Genomic DNA, 24,187 nt, shown 5'->3' with positions numbered 1-24,187 from the left:
TGACCGCTGGCGACAGGCACCAGCAGCCCTGGCAACCCCACTAGGGACAGGCGCGTTAGATTGGTGGATGGATGGATCTCCACAGAAATGTACAGATTTCGTTCAGCCAACTCAGAGTAAATTTGCACTTACTCATGATAGACGCAAAAAAGCTAGCTAGCTAGCTAGTCACAGAATGCAATGAAGATGCCCGAGTGTGACTCAAAGTTCGATGTGAAAACTAAAAAATAAAAGGGATTAACCCTCCCGCCTCCTTAAGAGACGGGGTTAATAGCAGGGTCATTGCAGGTTGGCACTGACCTCAAGTACACTTTTACAATTTTCTTTTATGTGTGTGGTTTCGGGAACTGACGGTCTGATGGGACACCACACTTTCCTGCTGTTAAACCATGACGATACTTTCCGAGGGTCACGCTAAGACCATTGGAGGGTCTAATAGTCCTGTTAATTCAAAATTTAAACCCTTTGATTAACGTATTAAAGGTCAACTTACTTTTCTGAACCAATTTAAGACATTTTAAGGCTTTAATTTGAATGTAACACTTTTTGCGGACTCCCTGTAATGTTTTGAAAAGAATACTATGAAGTCTTCCAATGCCTCCTGTACTGCCCACTATATTGTTTAAAACTCATTTGTACTTGATGTCACCATCTCCTTCTCTTATGATTTACAGTCACAGGAAACTCAAGAGGCAGCTTTTCTTGGCACGTTGATGAAGGAAATGTGTTGTGATAGAGATTACAGTTAACTCCACACTCAAAGCAAAGAATATTTTCACATAGGCTCATTGACTTGGATTGATTTCTTGCCATAATCAACAAATCCCCATTTGAAAATTGCTTTTAGGTGAAAGTCTAATGGCAAATTATTTTGGTGACCAGACTAAGAAAAAGACAACTTAGGTAGACAGATGTAGACCATAGTTTAATGCCAAAAATGAACTAAAACACCCTAAAACCTCTGACCCCCACCAAGATTCAAGTCTGTCATGTCAGTAGCTTTGAGTTACGGCACAGTATGGCACATCATCTCATTCTCTCCTTTTTACTCTCTCTCTCACACACACACACACTAAATTTCATTTAATATTATAGTCCAAATATTTATATCCCATCAGTTCATTAATCTACATCACTACTTAAATATGTACAATACTGAGCAAAAATGAGTCAACTATCAGTTCCGTTTAAAAGTCAAAATAAATTGGAGTATTTATATATATATATATATAATTAAAGTAACTTCTCAGTTTATTGGCTCCTTCAGATCTGGTCAGATGTGTGCCTTTCACAGAGATGTCGGAGTCTCATTTCAAGCTTTCACACTTCTTCATCCGTCGTCTGCGGATAATGAGGCGTACATCAACAAGCATGACCGATGAGGGAGGATTTGGCACGAGGTGGGAGGAACATCGACACCAGCAGTAGTAGAATTTGCTCGCAGTGTTTGCTTTCCTTTTCACAGCGGTCCTGAGAGGCTGGATGTGAAACAGTCGCACTCTCTGACTCTTTGGCCAGGGTTCTCCATTGAGGATGGCATTTCTCAGAGAGTCGATAAACGGATGGAGGGTGAAGAAACGTGGCGCCTTTCGCCCACCGTGCCGTTTCATTTGCTGCTCCTGCTTCCCCCGAAGCTGCAGAGCCACTGTCTGAAGACGGCTGTTCGGACGAGCCTCGCCGCTTGTTTTTGCTTTCCTACGGATGCGGGAGGTTCATCCGATCCTCTATCAGCGCGTTGTCTGGGCCTTGTGCTTCCATGCACTGCTTCACAGTTGCTATGACTCCGTTCAGACGCCTGTCCAGAGCTGCGAGGTGAGGCTCCGCCAGGACGGGATTAATGGGATCAAAAGCGAGCGCCTGTCGCATGGCCGAACTCAGGACTCCACCTTTCAGGAAGCTCAACCTGTTCCAGGTGGAAACACGAATCCTGCCGCAGGGAGTTGAAAGCAACAAAACACGCAGAGGCGATTGGTTATGGGAGAGACCAATCTGATGAATGTGACTTGACCGTGCGGGGACTTACATGCAGCACTGGTAGAGGGGCGCCAGGATGCTTCGCTCATCCAAAGAAGGATTGCCGAAGCTGCCGAGAAAACACAACAGAGATGAACAAGAGAAGTTAAAGGTGTGTGAATACTCCATGCATACATAGAACTATTGAGCTCTTGCCTCAAAATTATTGAGAAAGGACTATTTTAAAAAAGAAAGTCTTTATACTGAGCACCAATAGACAATAGATACATGTTAATGTTGCTCATATTTTTACACTTATAGGTGAAACACTCAGCCCCCTTCATTCGACCCACCAACATCAGGATCACTCATCCAAAGAAGCAAAAGTCATCAGACCGTGACCTACTAGTAAGGCCTCACATTATTCACGCTATTTTGCATGGGCAACCACCGTTAAGACAAAGAAAAGTACAAAAATGTAAATAATAATTATAATTACTGAAGAAATGAAATAACTATACAAATAAATAAAAAAAATAAAAGTAAAATCCCTGCTTGATGAGATTAAGAAGGTTTGGCTTTGAGTCTGCCTAGGCTTCCTGGATTCCAGAGAGAGAATAATAATTTATCCCTACAGCTTGTTAGTGTATGTCTGATATTTTTGTTTAAACTGCATCAGATCTCCTCGCTTTAGACCAGTTTTTATAGGGTCTTTGGATTTATATTTGTAATAAATATCCATGTGTGTGCAAGCAAAGTAGTGAAAGCAATGGTGTGTGTACGACTTTTCCTAATTATGAGGAAATATAGCCATTGCTGCTTTGGGTTGTGGATTAGTATTTAACCACTATGGCAAACAGGAAGAACTATTCAAGGAATAGATCTTCCTCAAAACTAAAGAAGTAGAAACTGTTGTGAGATATTGTCACATTCTCACTTTAATTGAAGACATTAATTGCCTTTCCTTTTACTCCATTTTCCTCCATTTTTCATCTGTGGCTCTGTTTTCTTTTCATGCTCCACTTCTTTTCCATAATCTCCTCCTTCTCAGATGTTCTTCCCCCCCACAGTAATAACTTTGTTGAAATAAAATTCTCCAATAGGCTTAAACCTCTGACTTTGTTTGTCTTTCTCGACTTCTCAGTTTGTGTCGCACCAAATGCTGCTCCAAAACCGCTAGCAGCAGTAGCAGCACGACCGTTTTCTGTGTCGAGATTTTCTTCTTTTTTTTTTTTTTGTTGCACAAAAATGCAACATTGTACGGGTTGGCAACGGAAGCGAGCCAAAGGCAAAAACCAACGTCGTCCCAACTGGCAATAAATTTGCAGTCGACTCAAACTGTTGCCTGACGAAAACTCCTGTGAGGAAAAACAAAACCCTACATGAAAGATACGAGATTAAATAGTCCTGCCACTACAATATTTTAAGACCTATGGGGAATGCATTTAAAACCATCTTATGTGTTTTTAAGTGAATTTAAGACTTTTTAAGGCCTTGAATTTTACGATTACGGCTTTTTAAGGAGGTATAAGTTATTTAAGGTGACTTGCTAGAGAATAATCCTCATCATCCACCCAATGTAAAACCAACACTCCCTCATCCTACCACAGCAGCAAAAACGAAGTGGTTCAATGTTCAGATGAATATCTGCTGTTTGGTCTAGAAGCAAAAAAAATAAAACAAAATAAAAAAAAAATCAGATACGAAATAATGTATTTGTTCTGCCAGGGAGAGACTTTAAAACCAGACAAAAAAAAAAAAAAGCCTGACACCATGCTTCTCAGAAAAAAAAGAGAAGTTATCAGTAAAACTGTTCACAAACCAGACTGTGTTTATAAAACAAACCAATTTAAGAGCAAGACTAGAAAAACCCTCTTCTTTCCATCCGAGGAGTGGGTGTGTATGACTCAGTTATAAAGCGGTTTCAGTGGCGGTAAGTTCTTGAAAAAGAGATGGGCAAACTGGAAGAGATGAGTGACAATTTAACAGGATATCAAAAGTGAGATGTAAAAAGTGGATTAACAATATCCTTATGGTGCCGATACGTTTACTAAAAAGGAGAATTTTACTGTAACTCTTCAGGAGTGACTAATCTGTTTGTTCAGTGTCAACGCTGCACACAGACTCCGCTCCAGAGTCTCAGTTACGGTAAAAAAACAAGGGACTTCTTTAAATTTGATGCAAAACAAACATGGTACGACTTCAAAGAATAAACGAATAAATAAAAAATGCAATCAAAATAATTTCATCTTGTGGTTTCATCACTCCTCACCTCTTGGCGTTATCTAGCAGGATGAGCATGCTGGCTCCGCCGTCATTCTGGAAACTCTCGTAGTGATGGCGATCGGCGTTGCCGATCAGATAGTCAAAAACGGCTGTATCAATCACATCAAGCAGCCGCGGCCCCGCGTCGTATGGGGGCATTTTCTTCACCGCTTCGCAGTAGCTTTCATCATACTCCCACCTATGTGGAAAAACAAACATAAAAGTTCTTTTGATAGATTAAAATAAGTTTGTTTGCAATGGCAACTGGAAGTACCTTCCTGTCAGCCCACAAAAGATAAGATCAGGTGGTTAGAGCCGCACTTAAGAAGGAAGCTAGGTTGACAGAAAAGTCATTAAATTACAGACATCACAGAAACTAAACGGCCAAATGAATTTTACAAGACAGGAAATGAGGTGAAACGTCGGGTCTGCAGCTCCGTTTTCTTCTCCCAATATGATTTCCTTGAAGCTCTTATTGCACAACAGGAGCCGGTGGAGTGTGCTCGTAGCTGCCCTCTGTCTACACGGTGCAGCTGTGCACACACAGGAGCCAGAAAGGAGAAACCAGAATTCACACAGACAGGAAGAAAAGTCAGTTAGGCTAAATTTAGATAAAGGGGAACAAACTTGTAGGTCTGGGCTGATGTGAGTTAAATTACTCAGAAGAGGGTACTGGCAGCCACTTAATATAGTTATTTCATGGGTTTTTAGCTCAGCACGTAGCAGCATGTTTGAAGAAATAAAATAAAATAAAATAATAAAAATAAATTGAGAATAAAATGCAAAATAAATGGCCATGGAGGAAGGTGTACACTTCTGCCAAGAATATCGAAAATATTGAGATTAATTTGACATTTTTAATATTAAAGAAACTTGGATATTGCCTGACGTCAAAGTCAAAGCCCAGAGAAAAATCTCTATACATTTACGATATTAAAAAGACATTCTGGGCGTGCCGTGGTGGCGTAGCGGTTAGCGCGACCCACATTTGGAGGCATTGAGTCCTCGACGCGGCCGTCGCGGGTTCGACTCCCGGACCCGACAACATTTGCCGCATGTCTTCTCCCCTCTGCTTCCCCGTTTCCTGTCAGCCTACTATCATATAAGGGACACTAGAGCCCACAAAAAGACCCCTGGAGGGGTAAAAAAAAAAAAAAAGACATTCTGACATGGTCAAGTCAAAATTTTGAAAAAGAAAAACAAAGTTGTCTGAAATTCTAAAGTCCACTTTCAGGTAGAACTTGGTTTTTTTTCTGCGTCAAAACATCTGAGGACCAGATTCGATGCAGCCACGTGTTTCTTACAAGTTTCTGAATTTACAATATCAAAGACTACCCTAGTTTTAATTTCATAAATATATATGCCTTTAATCATGATGAACTGTAACTTTGTTTTTCATGCAAATGTACAACTTTTCAACATCAAATAACATCACATTCTTTTGTTGTAAGCATTCTTTGGGCAGAAATTTATGCCTCAGTGGAGTTTTTTTCCCCTTTGATCTGTATTAATCATAACGGCTCAAAATTCTTTTAGTAAAATTACTATAATGATTTCTACACATGAAAATGCTTTGCACTCTATTACGCAGCATTCCCTGATCAAATTTGTTATTAATCTACAGAAACTGAGAAAAAAGTGACAAGCTGTTCAAATAAAACTAACTTTTTCTTTACAAATTTCCTGTATAGGTTGAAAAACATTTGAAGTTTTAACTTTTCTTTGGCTCACTTTTATACTTGTAAAGTATTTATATATTAAATACATTATTCCCATGTGCAAATATAGTCCTGGTAAGAGCTACTAACAAACATTATTTAGGTCTCCAAAAGTTCTAATTAATCTTGTCTGGTATTTCAGATTAGTATTATTAATTGTCAAAAGTTATTTAAAAGTAGGCATTACTACAGTATATTCAACAAGAAAATGCAGCCCAGTCTTGACCGAGTCTTCACTGGAGGTGGAAGAGTTTCATTTTTAAAAACTTTCCGTTAACCTTCAAAAACATTTAGTAGGTTAAGCTTCACCCACTGGTTCTAATAACGTCATTTCTGGTGCAATAAATGGCCAGGGAGTCTGCCAAATTACACAGTTTACAAACCACTTGTTGATGTTTGACAGATAAGCCGGTTTCATCATAGACCAAGCTTATTTGGCATTTATTAAAATGCATCTTTTGTTTTGGAGTAACGTTGGAGTCTTTCGTTATTGTCCAAATCAAAAACCTAGCAATAATGTTGTGATGTGTCTTTAATGCGTTAAAAATCAAGCTAACGATTTGAAGGAATCGTTCGCCCACCTGTAGGTGGATTTATATGACTACATTTTGAACAGAACCACTAGTAATCACCTGGAAATTTTTTTGGGGAAATATCCTGTAATTTGCTACTTTTATTGCATCCAGTTAATTTCTCTTTCCCAAAAATCAAATTCAGGGACTTCCTCTTTACGATGATTTTTTCACTGACGTCATTAAAGAATGTTACTGTGCTAGAAGTTCCCAGGCAAAATACCATTTCACAATAAAGATTCACCAGGACATCTCACTCTACATGGGTAATGATGCTTCCCTACATGTATCAGTCATCTGGACCTCCTCTGACTTGAACAGTCTTGGATTTATTGATACTCCTCTCTCCTTTCTGCCATCTCTTAACTAAGAGTAACTAATAAAATATTCTTCTTCACATAGACATGCTGTACTTTTTCTTCTACGGCACAATATTTAATTACCCATCATAAAAAAATACACCCACTAACGTTCCTGCTATCCGACAACATAAGCTCTTCGTGACCAGCAGTCCATTTTTCTAAAGCTTTTGACACCATCGTCCACTTCACATCACTCAAATGTCTTCCAGATGTTTATCCTAAACAAACTGTGAAAGGTTTGGAAATGATCTCATAAGTAGTACCAGGCAGTTCAGATGGACGGTTCTATTCGGACCCATTGCAAATACCCAAGGGAGTCCCACAAGGCTTAATTCTTGGCCCATTGGGGTTTTTTCTCTTGTTTTTAAAAGACAAAAACAAAATAACCTGGGAGAATTTAAACGTTAAGCTCGCCAGATATTCAAAAGTAAGACATGAATTGGAATAGAGAAGTGTTAGGTTCCAATCTTCGGAATGGAACAACCTGGCAAAACAAAGTCAAATATATAAAATAATGAGCAATATCAGCGTTGAGGACTGAAGATGTGGTAAGGCATTTTAGGGATCAGTATCTCCAGAATGTTTACTTCCCATTTTCTAGCTTGCAACATAAATGTACAGTTCCATAAAAAAGTATTTTTCCTCTTTTCTGACAGGTGTATACTTTGTAGATCAATAAACAAATTTTAATAGATGGTTAATAACAACAATTGCCGTGGAAGTGTGTCTCCTGTTTAAGGTCAAGCTAAACCGTCAATATATTGTTAGTCTGGACTTTGACTTTGCCTCTCTGAAATAACAATTTTGGTAATTTTTCTGGACTTGTTAATGTGTTTCAGATGATAATTCTATGTAGTAAAAAAAAAAAATCTTCTCCCAGCTATTTCATCACAAAACAAACAGAAATAAATAAAATAAATAAAAAAATGAACTGAAATCTAAAATTCTGACGGGTTTTTACAAAGATTAGCACATTGGTTGTCGTGGTGAGATAAGAGATCTGGTCAATTTTTCAACATATTATTATATTTTCTTACAACAGCTATTACTTCAGTAACAGTGGCTAATAATTTAGACATAAATGCTAATGACTTTGTCTTTCATCCATTGATGAATTGCTTTAACTGGCCAACTTCATGTTATCAGAGAGGTTCCATTTGTGTGACATCTTGATTCATGCGGGCCAGGGCGCCATCAGGCCTGGTTGATCTCAGTTATTTTTATTGGGGGACAGCCCTTGTTTTTCAAATGAGACCATTTTAAAAATAGCTTTTGAATTTACATCATGTCTGTTGTTACTTGAGTGCAATGAGGAAGCAAAAGCAGAATAAAGTAGGGGTCAGGGCTTCATGAGAAGTTGTGGAATGATTGTGATAACGACAAAAGTGACGATACAAACTATTCGGTTCTTTTTTAGGCAACTGAATGTCCAGCAATCATAGCTCCACAAATACAAATAATGCTCTTGAAGATTGGTAATGTGCTTCTTTGGGACACCAGTCATAAAAAAAAGTGTGATTTGTATGACTAAACTGTACACAGCAACTACATCTAATCATATTTTCAAATTTATTGATACGTTCACTGAACAAACAGCGATACAAACAATAATAGCAAAACTGACAATGCCGACAGTACAGATGCTTTTGTTTTTTTTTGTTTTTTTTAAACAGCGTTAATTGGAATTTATTGTGACAACTAATTAGCTTTCTTGTTATAAGAGGTTTTTCACTTTTAATGGCAAATTATATGATGAATGCCCAACCCTTAGAATAAATACTCCAATCCTTTCTGACAAAACGCAAAACATTTCCTCTTTGTGCAATAATTGCTAAAAGAGAAGCAGACCACCATCATCTATACCGCAGGTTTCTGCTCCATTCACCCATGTGAAAGCCACACTAACCATCAGAGGTCTCTTGGGAAATGATGGGATGTCTGAGTCTGCAGAAGGGAATTTGTTGCTGCAAAGCAGAACTGTGTGTAACTTCCCTCACCAGCCGAAACAGCGTACACACCCGAACTGCATTCTGACCTCATGCTATGAGCAATCAAAGCTCAACCACATTCAGGCATCAGCCTGAACAACGCAACATTTAAATGTTTCTTGATAACCATCAAACCGAATCGCGCTTGTGTCACAGAATTGTCCCAGGCGGCCATAAATTCCACACCCACCTGGCCAGTTTGCCCTCTCTGTATGTGCGGCCCCACGGGTGTCTGTGTTTCTGCAGGGGCCACACGTCCGGCAGCCAGAGGGTCAGCGAGCCCTCCATGGTCTCACCGTCCGCACACGCCGGCTCCGTCTCCCGGCAGTAGTAGCACTTCCCATAGAAACACGTGTTGTTACCTGAAGAGAGACACGATGAGAACGGGAATGACACGGCTGCTGTGATTTAGCACAAAAAAACAACAAAAAAAAACTTAAAATATACGTTTCGTCAGGAATAAGTCATGAAACTGACATTTTACGGAAAGTTGTTAAAAATATTCCAACTTCATGGGCAGCAGTGAAGTTATTGTGTTTTTTTTCATCGTCATAGAAAATGTACTCTGAAAGTTGCAGGTTTGACTGACGAGTTCAAACTTCATATGTTGCTCATTTGCATTATAGTAAAGCAAAAAGGAAAAACAACGAAGCAGAATATTAACCCGGGTTCAGAGATGAGTCAGCGTGACGTACTGAACCAGCGGTGAATTCACAAGGCGTTTAGATGCCCCAGTGAACCATTTTATTTTTTCATTTTTATTTTTTCTTTCCCCCTGCGGTGTGATGTGAAAAAAAAAAAGCTTTCCCAGATTTGTATGATGTTTTCAGATGATTTATCAGAGTGACTAAAATCTACAAAGATTAAATGTTTCTGTAAGATTTCAGAGTTGATAAAAAAAAAAAAAAACAAGGCATAAACTGTCCAGAAAGAAAGAAAGAAAAATACTAAATCAGCCAGAAAAGCTATTGTACCACTTGGTGTTTTGGTTGACAAAAATAAAATGTAAAAATCAAGACAAAAATCTAGTAGAGTAATTACAATAAGAGTCAGCAAAGGTCTGACGATGGCAAGTAAATTAATGTTAGCAAATTAAAAACTGTAAATATAGAACGGGTCCGAGTCAATTCAGCCCTTCATCCAGTCCAGGGGCCTCCAACCTGCGGCTCCGGAGATGCAAATGGATCTTTGAACCTTCTGCAGTGGCTCTTAATAACTTTGGCTAAAAATGAAAAAGAACCAGCTAATGTTTTTAAATTTGGAAATAATAACCAACACAGGTCTTTTAACAGTTACTTAGTCTATTTCTACAACATTTGCATTGAATTCTAACAAAGAATGACACTAAAAGTACTAGTAATATGTTTTTTGTCATTAATTTGTAATCTGTTTTATTTTACTTTTAAAAACAATCCATCCTCTTTTTGCTAAATTTTATGTTTATTTTAAATTCTACAAACAGAAATAAAATGGTTGCCGTGTAAAAATAGCTAATTTCCTACAGTAGACATTTACCTAAAATTATAAGTTGTTCTTTTAGTCCTACTTCCTGTTTCCTGTCTATGATCTGCCATTTCAGACAAAAAAAAACCCTTGCTACCCAGATACTGAACCACAGCGGATCCGTCTACTTTTCTCCACAATTTCGCATCAAAAAGATGCTCAGATTTTGCAGATAATTTAGTTCTACATTTTATCACCGTTTCAATTGAACTGGTTCTAATCCCACTTTGGATTGAAGGCTCTTACGATATGTCAGATTGTGACCTGGGACCAAAACTAAATAACTGCGAGACCTCCTGCAGGAGAACCCAAGTTACCACATTTTAACCTGAAACACTAAAACCTGTTTGTGTATGAAAAGGTGAAGGGCTGAAAATGATCTTCTCACAAAAACACTGAAGTTATGAAATGAGTCACAAAAATAAAAACAACACAAACATAATCGATAAGTCAAGTTGGTGACACAGAGCGAACTCGTGTGATTTAAATGGGCAACTTTGCTGCACTGTGTAATAAAAAAAAAGTGAGCCAGAGCTGCCTCTCTACATACTTCACAGAAAAAAACTCTCATATGCAAATTTCTACACATTCTGGATTTTCTCTGCCAGTCTAACACTCACACTGTAAGATATCACCTTTACCTGTGATACAACCTGATAAAGCTGCACAGTAATATAAAAGCCTCATCGATCATCATTTAACGTCTGAACTGCAACTCACCGACATGGAACTCTGTCGACTGTATTTATCTTCTAAGGTGGTTTTATGTAAAGCTTCTCCCAAATATATTGATTCGGTCTCCAGATCAGTGATTAAATGAATCATTTCAGCCAATCAGGCTGGAGAACTCGACAATCCCCAAAGGAAATGAAAATGATCGGCCATAAAGTTTCCACACTCCCCCCAACATCAACCTGTGTATAAAAATCGGCCTTTTTGCTTTTGTTTTATTTCAGGGATAATCGCAAAACTAATTATACTTTTCCATGTAAATTTCTGCCATCTGCCTGAAACTTGACATGTTTACCAGAGTCATGCGTTGATTAAACCTGCCATCTTCTGTAATAATTCGATTTGCTTCTTTTCCCTCGCTTTGATTTGATTTAGTCTAGAAACGTTATAAGATTCCTGCAAAGATGAATATATTCTCGCAATTGATCTTCTGTTTATTTTAGATTTATCAACCGTAATATTAACTAGATCTGGATTACTTTCTTCTACGACTGAAATATGTTCTAATTTTAAGGTATCTAAAAAGAAAAAGTTTTTTATCCCCTGAGAAAGTAAAATACCACTGACGTAAAAACACATCGTACATCGAGTATCTTTAATACAGAGTCAATGCATTTCTTAATCCTGCTATGGGAGTGTGGTGTGGGTTTTATGACTGAACTGAAAGGGCAAATAAAACCACATTTTTGAAATGTCTGAAATAAATAACAATAGATAACAGAATCAAACGCTTTTTCAGCATCACAAATCAAAATGATTGATTTTTCATTTTACTAATGTGTCCCATTAAATATAAAGCTCATCCTGCATCTGTTTGTCTTTAAGAAATTCTGTTTGGTCTAGCAATTATTTGCAATATTTAGTTTATGCTTGTTAGTTTAAAAAGAGTGCAATCAAAATGACTTGGTCTGACTTTTCCCCAAAAGAAATTTTAAGGAACAGAAACACTGGTTTGCTTCCACACGTCCAAAAATGGAGGAGGAGCAGCAGCTCCTCTTCATCTTTATGAAATAAAAACGGACTTACAGAGCAGATAAAGAACAAAGAGCATTTTTTATACAGCTCTTCTCTAAAATGAGGAGCCTCTCTGGTAAAGGCATCTACAAAGACTTAAAATAAATTCATCTTTTATTGTTGTGACATAATCACACTCTGAAAGGTCTAGAAAAAAAAAAATCGGGGTTCAATTTGAGTTCAACGGGGGAAATCCCACAAACACAGAATATAATAAAACATTTTATTAAAGAAATTAATCTCAGTAGTTTGACTCAACATGTGTTTATTTGTGTCTCAGAAAATCCAGATATTACAAAAATATATACATATAAATATATATACACTGCTCAAAAAAATAAAGGGAACAGTCAAATAACACATCCTAGATCTGAATGAAAGAAATATTCTCATTGAATACTTTGTTCTGTACAAAGTTGAATGTGCTGACAACAAAATCACACAAAAATCATCAATGGAAATCAAATTTATTAACCAGTGGAGGCCTGGATTTGGACCCACACACAAAATTAAAGTGAAATAACACTACACGTTGATCCAACTTTAATGTAATGTCCTTAAAACAAGTCAAAATGAGGCTCAGTATTGTGTGTGGCCTCCACGTGCCTGTATGACCTCCCTACAACGCCTGGGCATGCTCCTGATGAGGTGGCGGATGGTCTCCTGAGGGATCTCCTCCCAGACCTGGACTAAAGCATCCGCCAACTCCTGGACAGTCTGTGGTGCAACGTGACGTTGGTGGATGGAACGAGACATGATGTCCCAGATGTGCTCAATCGGATTCAGGTCTGGGGAACGGGCTGGCCAGTCCATAGCTTCAATGCCTTCATCTTGCAGGAACTGCTGACACACTCCAGCCACATGAGGTCTAGCATTGTCCTGCATTAGGAGGAACCCAGGGCCAACCGCACCAGCATATGGTCTCACAAGGGGTCTGAGGATCTCATCTCGGTACCTAATGGCAGTCAGGCTACCTCTGGTGAGCACATGGAGGGCTGTGCGGCCCTCCAAAGAAATGCCACCTCACACCATTTACTGACCCACTGCCAAACCGGTCATGCTGAAGGATGTTGCAGGCAGCAGACCGCTCTCCACGGCGTCTCCAGACTCTGTCACGTCTGTCACATGTGCTCAGTGTGAACCTGCTTTCATCTGTGAAGAGCACAAGGCGCCAGTGGCGAATTTGCCAATCCTGGTGTTCTCTGGCAAATGCCAAGCGTCCTGCACGGTGTTGGGCTGTGAGCACAACCCCCATCTGTGGACGTCAGGCCCTCATACCATCCTCATGGAGTCGGTTTCTAACCGTTTGTGCAGACACATGCACATTTGTGGCCTGCTGGAGGTCATTTTGCAGGGCTCTGGCAGTGCTCCTCCTGTTCCTTCTTGCACAAAGGCGGAGGTAGTGGTCCTGCTGCTGGGTTGTTGCCCTCCTACGGGCTCCTCCACGTCTCCTGGTGTACTGGCCTGTCTCCTGGTAGCGCCTCCAGCCTCTGGACACTACCTGACAGACACAGCAAACCTTCTTGCCACAGCTCGCATTGATGTGCCATCCTGGATGAGCTGCACTACCTGAGCCACTTGTGTGGGTTGTGGAGTCCGTCTCATGCTACCACGAGTGTGAAAGCACCACCAACATTCAAAACTGACCAAAACATCAGCCAGACAGCATAGGTACTGAGAAGTGGTCTGTGGTCCCAACTGCAGAACCACTCCTTTATTGAGTGTGTCTTGCTAATTGCCAATAATTTCCACCTGTTGTCTATTCCATTTGCACAACAGCAGGTGAAATTGATTGTCAATCAGTGTTGCTTCCTAAGTGGACAGTTTGATTTCACAGAAGTTTGATTTACTTGGAGTTATATTGTGTTGTTTAAGTGTTCCCTTTATTTTTTTGAGCAGTGTATATATAAAAAAAAACATAAAAGGATTTTTACATTTTGGTCCCGACTAGTAAAGACCGATACATAGTTTGTGCTACAGACAGAACGATCTCCACAAAATGGAAAACCAAGAAAACGTCGAAGCAGAAGGAGCTGGATGCTCAGAATGCTGCACCTGTTCATGGAAAATTGAGTGGAAGCGAAAAATGTGGCAGAAGGTTCACAAGCAATGAATCTGACTGAGAATCTGCAGAGTATTTTCAGGAGGAAGGTGTGAGAAGTAATGATTCAAAAAGATCAGAAATGAAAGTTTGGACGATCTCATACCGTGAGATTCACTTTCTGAATAGCACTCCAGAAATAAATTAGCGGTTTGATATTCTAATTCAAAGAGGCGCACCTGTTCCTTAGAGCTGGTGTGAAACCGAGCTGTACAGTAATATCAAAATAACATCATCATTCATCAGATTAGCCTGTCACCAACACATTGCACTTCATGCTACTTTTCTTCAAACTAATCTTCTCAATCTTAAGTCAAACTCTCTCCTGCAGTGGTGTGATAAATGTTCTCCCCCGCATTAAAATGTTTGACTTAGCAAATTCTAATATTGGATAAAGATAACCTGAGTCAATACAAAAAGACGTTTTTAAATGATTTTATCCTTAAGTGTGGGTGGGGGGAAATGAATCAAACCAGCCTGGGCCTCTAAATCATAAATCAGATGTCAGTAAAGTACATTTTTATGAAAGCTGAGCTCAATTTTAGAAGCCAAACTAAGGCCTGATAATCATCTGACCTTATATATTTTAAATAGAGTCTCTCTGAAGGCTGAAAGATTTCAAACAGTTACACATCATGTAAAACAATGTAAAAAAAACCTAAAGGTTACAAAATCATCATTTTAGACAAAGTCTAATAGAAGCTGCAGCAGTGCTGACCCTCCCAAGAAGAACTACTCCTAGAGCACATTGACAACGTTTTTCCCATGATTAAACTAAAGGTTGAATTTTTTTAAACTAATGATAGATAGATTTTTTTTATATACAAGCGTTCGAAGTGAGCATCTCTCATAGGGTGGAGGAGAAACCCAGAACTGACTGGAGAGGCTCGATTTCCCGTTGGGTCTGGGAGCGCCTCGGGATCCCCAGAATGAGCCGGAGGACTGGATGGATTTTCATAAAGTCGTTAAGGCTTTTATACTTACAGTAACTGTGGTGTTAAAGGTGGAAAAGTCCTGAAAATGTTTACAGAACATGACGCATCATCATAAAAATACAACTTTATAAAAATTTATTGTTTTTTTGGATGACCAAAATCAGAAAATCCTTGTTGATGCATGTCTGAAGACTTTTACAGACTACAGTTTCTGTGGTGTTTAATTTGACCTTTGTACCTGCAAAAAAAAAACCCCGAATTGGATCATCTGTAGGTTCCAAAAATAAAGAAAAGATTGTTATAGATAAAACAGACTTTTATCTATAAAAACCAGCTGAACTAACTTTAATCAGCTCTATTCCAAAATTTCAAAGTAAAGAATGGAGTATAGTACGCTGATAATAGATGTTTTTAATGCAGAGTTTGGACACTTTTTACCTTTAATTAGTTTGTCAAACTCTAAAAACAATTGTGCAAAGTCCTTGGTTTGGATGTCTAGACAGGAGATGAAACTGAACTTTTTCTGATTTCTTAATGCGCGTACATTCAGTCATTGTGTAAAAAAGCAAAATACTGATGGCTAAAATGTGAAACTCCTGGTATGATGTTGCAATTCAAAAATCAAGAATGTTGATTTCACATAAAGTAAAGGTGCCAACTGTGAAAACCGCTGCATTTCTTCAGCGTTTTTTTAATCTTTGTGCATCAAAACAAACACTATTTCTCCAACTCTTATCATTTCCATGTTCCATGGGAAATTATACAAGCAGATTCCCGGCTCAGGAAGAATAATAATTTGGTGTTTATGATGTACTTTGTCTTTTTAAATCTCAAGCTGGTCCGATGCATACTTCAAAGGAGATTCACACAACAGGTTTCAGATTATTTAGATGAAGCTGGTGCACCCAGACTGGTCAAACATGTTTATTCGGGTCATTCTCACATCCGTAATTGAAATTCTCCAGAGTTTTGCTTCATCACAAGCATCACCGATGCCACGCCCCTACGGGGTGGATTTCTAGACTTTATTCAGACTCAATGTGCGGCGAGACGAAGCCAGAGAAATACAGGACATGCCAGTTTGACGGAGAGTGAATTTGAGTCTCACAAAGCTCAAAACAAACTCGGAACGAGAAGAAAACTTGACAGAAATATACGAGGATCTTTTTTTCCAGACTCAAAGCCAGAGGACTGAAAACGCTCACCTCTCGTAAGAAATTTGCATGCGGAGCGGAAGGAAAGTGCAGACTCACCCTGCATGAGGAAAGTGCTCAGCAGTTGATCGGTGGCGACGGGTTTGATCTCCGTTCGCAGGTTGACGTATCGGCCCACCACCAGGGGCGCCCTCCTGAACCCCAGGATTCTGAGGATGAAAGGAAACGTCACGTATCGTTTTGAGCGAGAATAAAAGACAGCGATGTGTGACGCTCACATAAACACACACACACACACACACCTGTCCAGGTGGAAAGCAGCCACCTCTGCATTGTGTCTGTCGTATCCTGCGTACGGCTCGCCTTCAACCACGTAGTCTCTTTTGTATCTGAGCAAGAAAATCAGACAAAGTCAGAATTTTAACCACTTTAAATGGACAAGAACGCCACAGATGGATGCAAGCAATTACAAATTAATAATTACAATTAATAATTTATAATTTATAATAATAATATTTATAATTTATATTTATAATTTATTTATTTATAATTACAATTAATATAATTATAATTAATAATTTATTAGATCAAAATTAGTTCCAATCAATTAGCTAATAATGTCTGCTTAGATCTTGCTTTAGTGTTGTAGTTTGGCCTCCATCCAGCAGAAGGCGCTGCTGGTCATCCTTAACATCAGCCAATAGATACAGAAATAAAGAAGGCAGAGCCATACAAGGATGGGAAAAAGAAACGGTCCAAACAGAGTCCGGTGTGGGATGTAACATGAACTTTATGCTGTTTTGTTTTGAAATATAAACACTTGAAAAGCTCCTTTAGTTTCATCTTAACACTCATTCAGCCGAGCAGAATCAACTCCTCATTCAAAACTTACTCATGTGCCGCGAAGGCGAGGATGTGGTGAAAGAAAAACAGAGGTTGTTACGCAGAAAAATTATTTATGATCGGAAAAAAAACATGTCAATTAGCATGATTGATTTTAAAGACTATCACGACTTAACGCACTTCATGGAGCAAAATTTTACTATTCCGTCAAGAGCAGCCGCACCATGAACATATCTGTTCATGGTGGATTAAGTGTTTCACATATTTTCATCTTTTATTCTATTCAACAGGAGGGTCCTGTTTGGTTATATTTTCTAAATACGTGAGAAAAATCACAAATCTCTTTTTTATTCAGTCAGTTAATACAGTTGACAAAATAATGTTAAAATGCTATTTTAGTTTTTTTTAATTCAGCACATTATGAAAAGTGCATCCATGCCTTCATGTGTCAAAACCCAGGGTTTAAAGACGATGCTCATCAATTCATCGTAAGTCGATCAATCAACACATTAATCGATATCTAATCCCAGAATGATCTGAAGTCTGACCTCTTGGGTTTAAAGACCACTTTCTGGCCTCCGTCCAGCACCAGCAGGGCTTTGAGCTGCGTGCCTTTGTAGCCCACGTCGGCGCGCTCTATCCTGGCCGTGCTCAGCGAGGTGAGCACGGCGGCCAGCTCGGGGGTCTCCTCGGGGTACACCTCTCGGGGGCCCACCCACTGGCTCGCTATCTCCCACGGAGACTGGAGAGTGTGTGTGAGGTGGGCTCCCCGGGGCAGAGAGAGACCCGACTCCATCTGTGGGGATTATCGCGCAGTTATGAAAGCAGAATGTAAACACGGAACAGATGGACGGATGAACTGCCAAACAGATGAGGAAAGCTTTATACAACAAAAAAAAATTATTTTTATGCACAATCTCTTTCATTTTTATTGTGTGAAATCCTTTTTGATAAGACTTTATTTGAAGGGGTGTGCATAAGACTGACATGACAACACTTGTCATGAACATGAAGGAGTCTTCATGAATGCGGTCATGAAGTGTCAGTCGGTAAATAATGACACTTTTAATGCAAAAAAATCACACATTTATTGTAACTTTTCTTTAAAAGTGTCATTATCCACAGAATGACACTTCATGGCAACGGCCACAAGCATTCATGAAGACTCCTTCATGTTCATAACAAATGTTTTATGGTTATGACAGGGTGGTGTCACTGTCATGCACACCCCTTCATATAAAGTGTTACCACCTTTTCCAGGAACAGGAACCCTGTCAGCTAAGTATGTGCTGACCTTCCGGAAGGCGCGGAGGTCCCGCCGACTGGCCGCAGAGCCCTCCCCTCCATCCAGCAGGAAGATCTTGGCCAGGCCCAGAAGCAGGAGCACGGCACACAGCACCACCATGCGCTGTTTGAGCTTCATCTCCGCCTCTCCCGACGGCGTGTGTGTGTGTGTGTGTCCCTCGCAACGAGTCGGCCCTCACCGTCGACACATGGCGACCGTCCCCGACCTGCCGCAGCTGCCCCGGAGGATCGAATCTGTCGTCCCGGATTTTTTGCCTTTTTTTTCCCCCCCCTCGTGGACGTCAAACTTTTGAGTGTTCCCTGCAGGGAAAGAGGAGGGAAAGGAAAATGAGAGACGGAGCAGAACCAATCAGGACAGTTGTGCTGCTGATAACGTGTGATGAGGAAGGGATTGATCTGCTGCCCCGGTGGGTTATTCCCCTCCATCCTCTCTGCTGGGGGCGGGGGGCGACCCAGTTCTTCTGCCGCTCAGTGGAAGCCTACCCAGCATATAACCCTGTTTCAGTAACGACCGCGGCTTTATTTCAACAGCAGATAAAACAGGAGCTACTGCATCGAAAACCTTTGAAACCTTGTGCAAACTTTAGAAAACTGTTCTTTTTAGCTGTGAATATGACAACTGAAAATATCGTATCTACATTTTGTTTCCTAATTTAATAAGTCAATGATTTTATTTTTTGTCCTTGCATTGAATTTGTTTTTATCTTGTTTGATATGTTTTCAAACTCTCTTGATTTTTCTGCAAAGCACTTTGAATTGCCTTGGACACAAAATGTGCCACACAAATACATTTTTCTTGCCTAGAAAACTCCTGGAGTCGATTACATGAAACATGGAGAAGAAAAGTTTTTGGCAGAAAGAAAAAAGAGATAAATCATGCAAATGGAAATTATTGAGCTCGTTTTAATTTATCATGCAATTAATTGATTTATTGATTATTGTGACAGGCCTGGATAGCCTGTATGTATTTAGTGCTCGGCAGCAGCATAAACAGGTTACTATGCAACGTTATGATCCCATACACATGACGACATCATGTCCTTTATCTCCGATTCTGTTCTCAGGTGGGACTGAGATGGAGTCATCAGCAACAGACACACCAGGTGGGCTTGGTGTAAGACCAAGGATGAACAATATAGTACTGAAAGAAGCTAACGCTCACTAGCCGCGTTTCCGTCAATGTTTTTTTCATCCGCAAAACAGCAAAATTCAAAATAGTTTCTCCAGCTTTGCAAAAGAAAAAAATATAACAAGTTGGAGAATATGAACTCTTTTAAATACCATGGTATTGAAATAACCAGATTATTCAGGATGGATAATCTGAAAAGCAATGCAGATGTGGCTCACCATGCAGGAACTAAACCTTCTGACTCAACCACCACAGTCTCCAAAATGATGAGAGCCAATATCCTCTAGGAACAGGAAATTACTGAGCAGGCTTTTAATGCAACACACACCCACGCGCTCCACCATGTTGCCAGCATCAGATTAGACTACATAAAATGCTACTCTGAACATATGCTACACTTAAATAACAGGTAGTATAGCTGTCAGACGTTAAGGAGACCCTCAGTTGTATGTCAGATGAATGTCTCAGAATTACTTCGGCCGTTAATCTGGCTGTCAGTTTTTTTGGGTTTTTTGGCAATATTGAAAGTTGATGTTCAGAGAAATATTTCCAACCCCTTTGTTATTTTGCAAAGAGGAAATCGAAGTGCAAAGCTGATTACCGAAAAGGCTTGCAGCAAAAGCTGCTCTGTGACGTATCAACTCAGGCCTGAAAACAGATGCCTGCCACACTTTTCAGATTGTATTTAATAATTATGTGCCAGTTATGTGATGCTTTCTGTTGGTCATGCTCAGTCTCAAACACATATATTGAGGTTTGTGGTTGTTTTGACAGAATGTGGTTATTGACTGTTTTGTAAGAAAATATGTGTCGGTAGAGACTGTAATTTACATTTTAAACAGAACAATAACTTCACAAGAAATAACATTTATGTACACAAGAATCTGACATAAAACTCGGCTACTGTAAACTGGGTCACAGTAAGACCATTAAACGTATCTGGGTCCAGCGACACCAACACTGCGAGGCAACAGCCTCCTGACTTACTCTGACTCAGATAATAGACATATCATGATCCCCAGCAGTGGAGACTAGACATTATACGATGAATAATGATTCAAAACTTGTTCTGTCTGCTAAATATATTCATAAATATGGGTTCAACCTGGGTTACACTGTTGCATCACTTATAATATTTACCTGCCACGTTAGCCAGAATGTTAGCTAAGGCTGTCACACCCAGGGTAATCCTGTCAGGCTGACAGGTCAACATTTACAATACCGTAAATATGTGGCGTGTGAGCCACGCAGGCAGGCGGTCCTAAACAATCGCTCTTTCATGATGCTGCTGCTTAACACCTCAGAGAAAACCAATCCAGGGGTTAAGATCCATGAAAACAGTCTAAACCTTCCCACACTGCTTTAAACCAGACGCACGCCTACGTTTTCGCCCTATTAGGTCACTAAACCCTCCGCATCTCCCCGAAGAAAGCTACCAGCCTAGCAAGCCGCGGCTCATTTATTGCATTAGCTAAAAGAAGCCGCTAGCAGGATAGCTTCCGCTGGGTTCACGGACCGGGCTGACTTACCTTACGGCCTTTTTATGCGGCTCATCGTAAATGGAGCGGCCTCTTGGTTTATCGGTAATGACGTGAAAGCCAGGCATAAATTATTTCGGCTGCTAGATTAAAGCCAGTGTCATTTCCACAATCCAGTCGGCTGCTCCCGTTTCTCCGCCCTCTCCCTCGATCCCAGCTCTGCCGTTGAGCGTTCACTTCCGAAACACTTCCTCCTGCTGCCGCAGGGGCAGCAGCCGCCCGCCAGGTGGCGCTGTTTCACCGCTGCGCCATGACGCCAGGCGGCTTGCAAGCTAATCAGCTGGAAACAAACTGCACTTGAGTCACGGTGGTTCACATGTGGGTGTGACACCAAAACCACAGGATTGAATGGTCCACTATGAAACTATTTATCATTGTTATAACAAACCATATCCAGAGGCGTAACATCAAATTATGCGTGATATGGTTTTTTTAATGATTGCAGAGGAAATTCCAGTCTTTTATCAAGATTAAAAACCCCAGTTTTTATCTTCATATTATGTCTAAATAAATATATTTGAATCTTATGCTCTGACCTTTCACTTGTTGAGCTGGTCCCTTGATGGAAAGTTGGTACATTATGTGCTATGAAGAAAAAACAAAACACTAATGTAATGTGGTTTTGTGGCTTAAAAAACCGTTCAGTGCTCTATATCACGTCTGTGTTACAGAGAATAAGCTTAGATAATTAATAAGTCAAATATTTTTAACAACTCCCCGATTACAGTTACAGCTCAATAAAGGAGAACATCTTACAAATAATTTATTTCAGTAATTCAATTCAAAGAGAGAAATTAATTTATAAATCTATTTTTTTAAAGAATTAATTCCAGTTAATTTTGGTTATCATGACTTTCGATAATGAAGTGCTATGTTGTGATCACTGTCAGGAGGGGGAGCGCCACAAAAGGGGATTGTTAAAGAGGCCAGTTCGCAGAGCATTATATCCAAAATACGTTACTGGAAAGTTTAGTGGAAGGAAAAAGTGCAAAATTAATAGAAATAACTGCAACCTTCAGAGGGTTGTGAAAGTCCTTATAGGGTTTGATAGAGATTCACAAGGCGTGAGCGGCTTGTGAAGTCAATTTTTCAAGAGTCAGGAAAATGGGTTATAACTGTTGCATTGCTTGTGTTAAACCACTCTCTAACCAGAAAAAATGTCAGAAACATCTTAAGCCAAGGAGAAAAAGGACTGACCCATAGTCCTGTTTTCAGAGGAAAACACATTTTACGTTTTATCTCAAAGTCCCAGATCCCTGAAGACAGTGGAAGGACGTAGAGCTCTATCCATCTATCGATTAGTCCAGCTTCCACAGTCAGTGATTACTTTTGGAGCTCTGACATTTGCTGGTGTGGGATTTATAACTTTCAAAATGAAAAGAAATAACCAAACCACATGCAAAGATTTGAAACATATCACTCTGTGTGTATTGATAGATATATCGCTCAGATTTGAGCTGAATTACTGAAGCAAGCTGACATTTCAGTGACATTTGAGATTCACTTGTATTTTAAACAAGCCACTGTCAGATGGATCCCATCACATCACACGTCTCATGGTTTCTTTTATGTGGCCACATGGGGAAATCCCACTTTTTTTATCACACCATTTTAATTATTCTCACTTCTAAATATAAAACCTTGCATCATATACGTTGACCTTTTACGTGCTTATCTGGTGGCCTGTCTGCATGATGACCCCTTTGTGGAATATTGGTACATTTTGTCCTTCAAAGACAAACCAACAGACTGATCTGAGTTATTTCTGCAGCTCATGTATGAGGAAGAGGAAATATCTTGAGGTAACATCAATAAGATGAAGCTCAGTGATAGCTTTCCGTGTACTTCTGTGTATATTCATATAAATAAATGTATTGCATGTATAGATAAGAACACACAAGTTAATATTTATTCCTTAGAGGCTTTTGAATGAATGTTTAAAGTAATAAATACAGTGTACTTAAATCTGTTTTTATGTAAATACATGTAGAATGATCAGTAGGTTCTAAGCTACAATCAATTTTTTTAGTTCAGACTTTTTAAATTTTTCTTTGGCTTTTACTAAAGTTTATGTTACACCATCTAATGATGTGATTCTTAGCTTTTTTTATTTGTAAGTTAGCATCAATAGATCATGGATATAAAGAATAGATAAATAAAACAGCTGAGTTTTTCAGTACAACCTTTTCTGACAGAAAGCATAGAGCAATTTGAGAGCCAAATGCTTCACTGCATTTACACATAAATCTTAAAAAAAACTAACATGATATACTTTCTTTAATTTAGCACAATTATTCCTTTTATTTCATATTACTGTCAGCATAGTGTTAACTATAGCACACTGATTCCCATAAGTAAAATGAAGAAAAAACAATAATCTAAAGGATCACTAAAATTATGAGTAGTTTTAAAATAAGTGTGCGTATTGCACATAATACATTTTTTGTCTTTCTGCTCTAGGTATGAAGTAAACTGAGCTGATATTAGCTGTTCATTTAATCCGGCTCTCTGCTCAGGCCGCCTCTACGCAGCGAAATGTTCATTTGTTTCTTAAGCAATACAGTAAATGGTAGCAGCCTTCACCGACTCACCTCAGCAACAGGTGGGGGAGGGGAGCTGCTGCGACACTTTACGCTCCGACCAGCAGAAGAAAACTGGTCACTCTGGTACTTCCATTAAACCTCGTCGGGATCACAAATCCTTTAGCAAATTACACAAAAAGTAATAAAATGACTTTTTTTTCACTTAGATAAGTTTTATTTAATAATTAGGAGAGTAAGTGATGGTTTCACTCAATGTTGAGTAAACTGATCTAATTTTGAAAAGATTGTAAGGAAAATGACGCTGTAGCTTTTCTAGCAGCTTTGAGGTTTTCCAAACAGAGCAGCTTCCTGAAACGTGAGCCGTCTGTCACAGAACCGTCGGTCCGTTTTTATTCTGCTTGGCGACGTCCTCATCCTGAATAATGTCCCTTTTATCACCATCCCTCCTTTTGACTGATGCAGTGGAAAAATTCCCTGTATGACTGTACATTTCCTGCAGAGGTAATGGCTGCCATCTGTCCTGACCCGACAC

The 24,187-nt window shown here is 39.5% G+C and overlaps 1 protein-coding gene across 1 annotated transcript; it reads right to left on the bottom strand.

Annotated features, from left to right (window-relative positions):
• Positions 1 to 904: 904 nt before the first annotated feature.
• fam20b (FAM20B glycosaminoglycan xylosylkinase) lies at positions 905 to 21,308 on the bottom strand. The gene is made up of 9 exons (XM_028028374.1): positions 21,104 to 21,308; positions 18,435 to 18,745; positions 17,689 to 17,936; positions 16,600 to 16,686; positions 16,397 to 16,506; positions 9,049 to 9,220; positions 4,226 to 4,417; positions 2,024 to 2,083; positions 905 to 1,927 (listed from the first exon to the last, which is right to left on the bottom strand). The coding sequence occupies exons 2-9, from the start codon at positions 18,561 to 18,563 to the stop codon at positions 1,696 to 1,698; spliced, it is 1,230 nt and encodes a 409-aa protein (XP_027884175.1). The 5' UTR covers positions 18,564 to 18,745; positions 21,104 to 21,308; the 3' UTR covers positions 905 to 1,695.
• Positions 21,309 to 24,187: the final 2,879 nt, after the last annotated feature.

The sequence above is a fragment of the Xiphophorus couchianus genome, chromosome 9 (genome assembly GCF_001444195.1).
Source record: "Xiphophorus couchianus chromosome 9, X_couchianus-1.0, whole genome shotgun sequence".
In the NCBI taxonomy this organism is placed as follows: Eukaryota; Metazoa; Chordata; class Actinopteri; order Cyprinodontiformes; family Poeciliidae; genus Xiphophorus; species Xiphophorus couchianus.
This window is presented reverse-complemented; position numbering and strand designations above follow the sequence as displayed.

Bases quoted from the DNA above. Each gene is read 5' to 3' on its own strand.
- fam20b (XM_028028374.1), bottom strand. From the start codon at position 18,563: ATGAAGCTCAAACAGCGCATGGTGGTGCTGTGTGCCGTGCTCCTGCTT. The intron at 2,084-4,225 runs GTGAGGAGTGAT...TTTTCTCGGCAG, and splicing joins CTGCTAGATAACGCCAAGAG to CTTCGGCAATCCTTCTTTGG. The intron at 1,928-2,023 runs GTAAGTCCCCGC...TCCCTGCGGCAG, and splicing joins CCCCTCTACCAGTGCTGCAT to GATTCGTGTTTCCACCTGGA.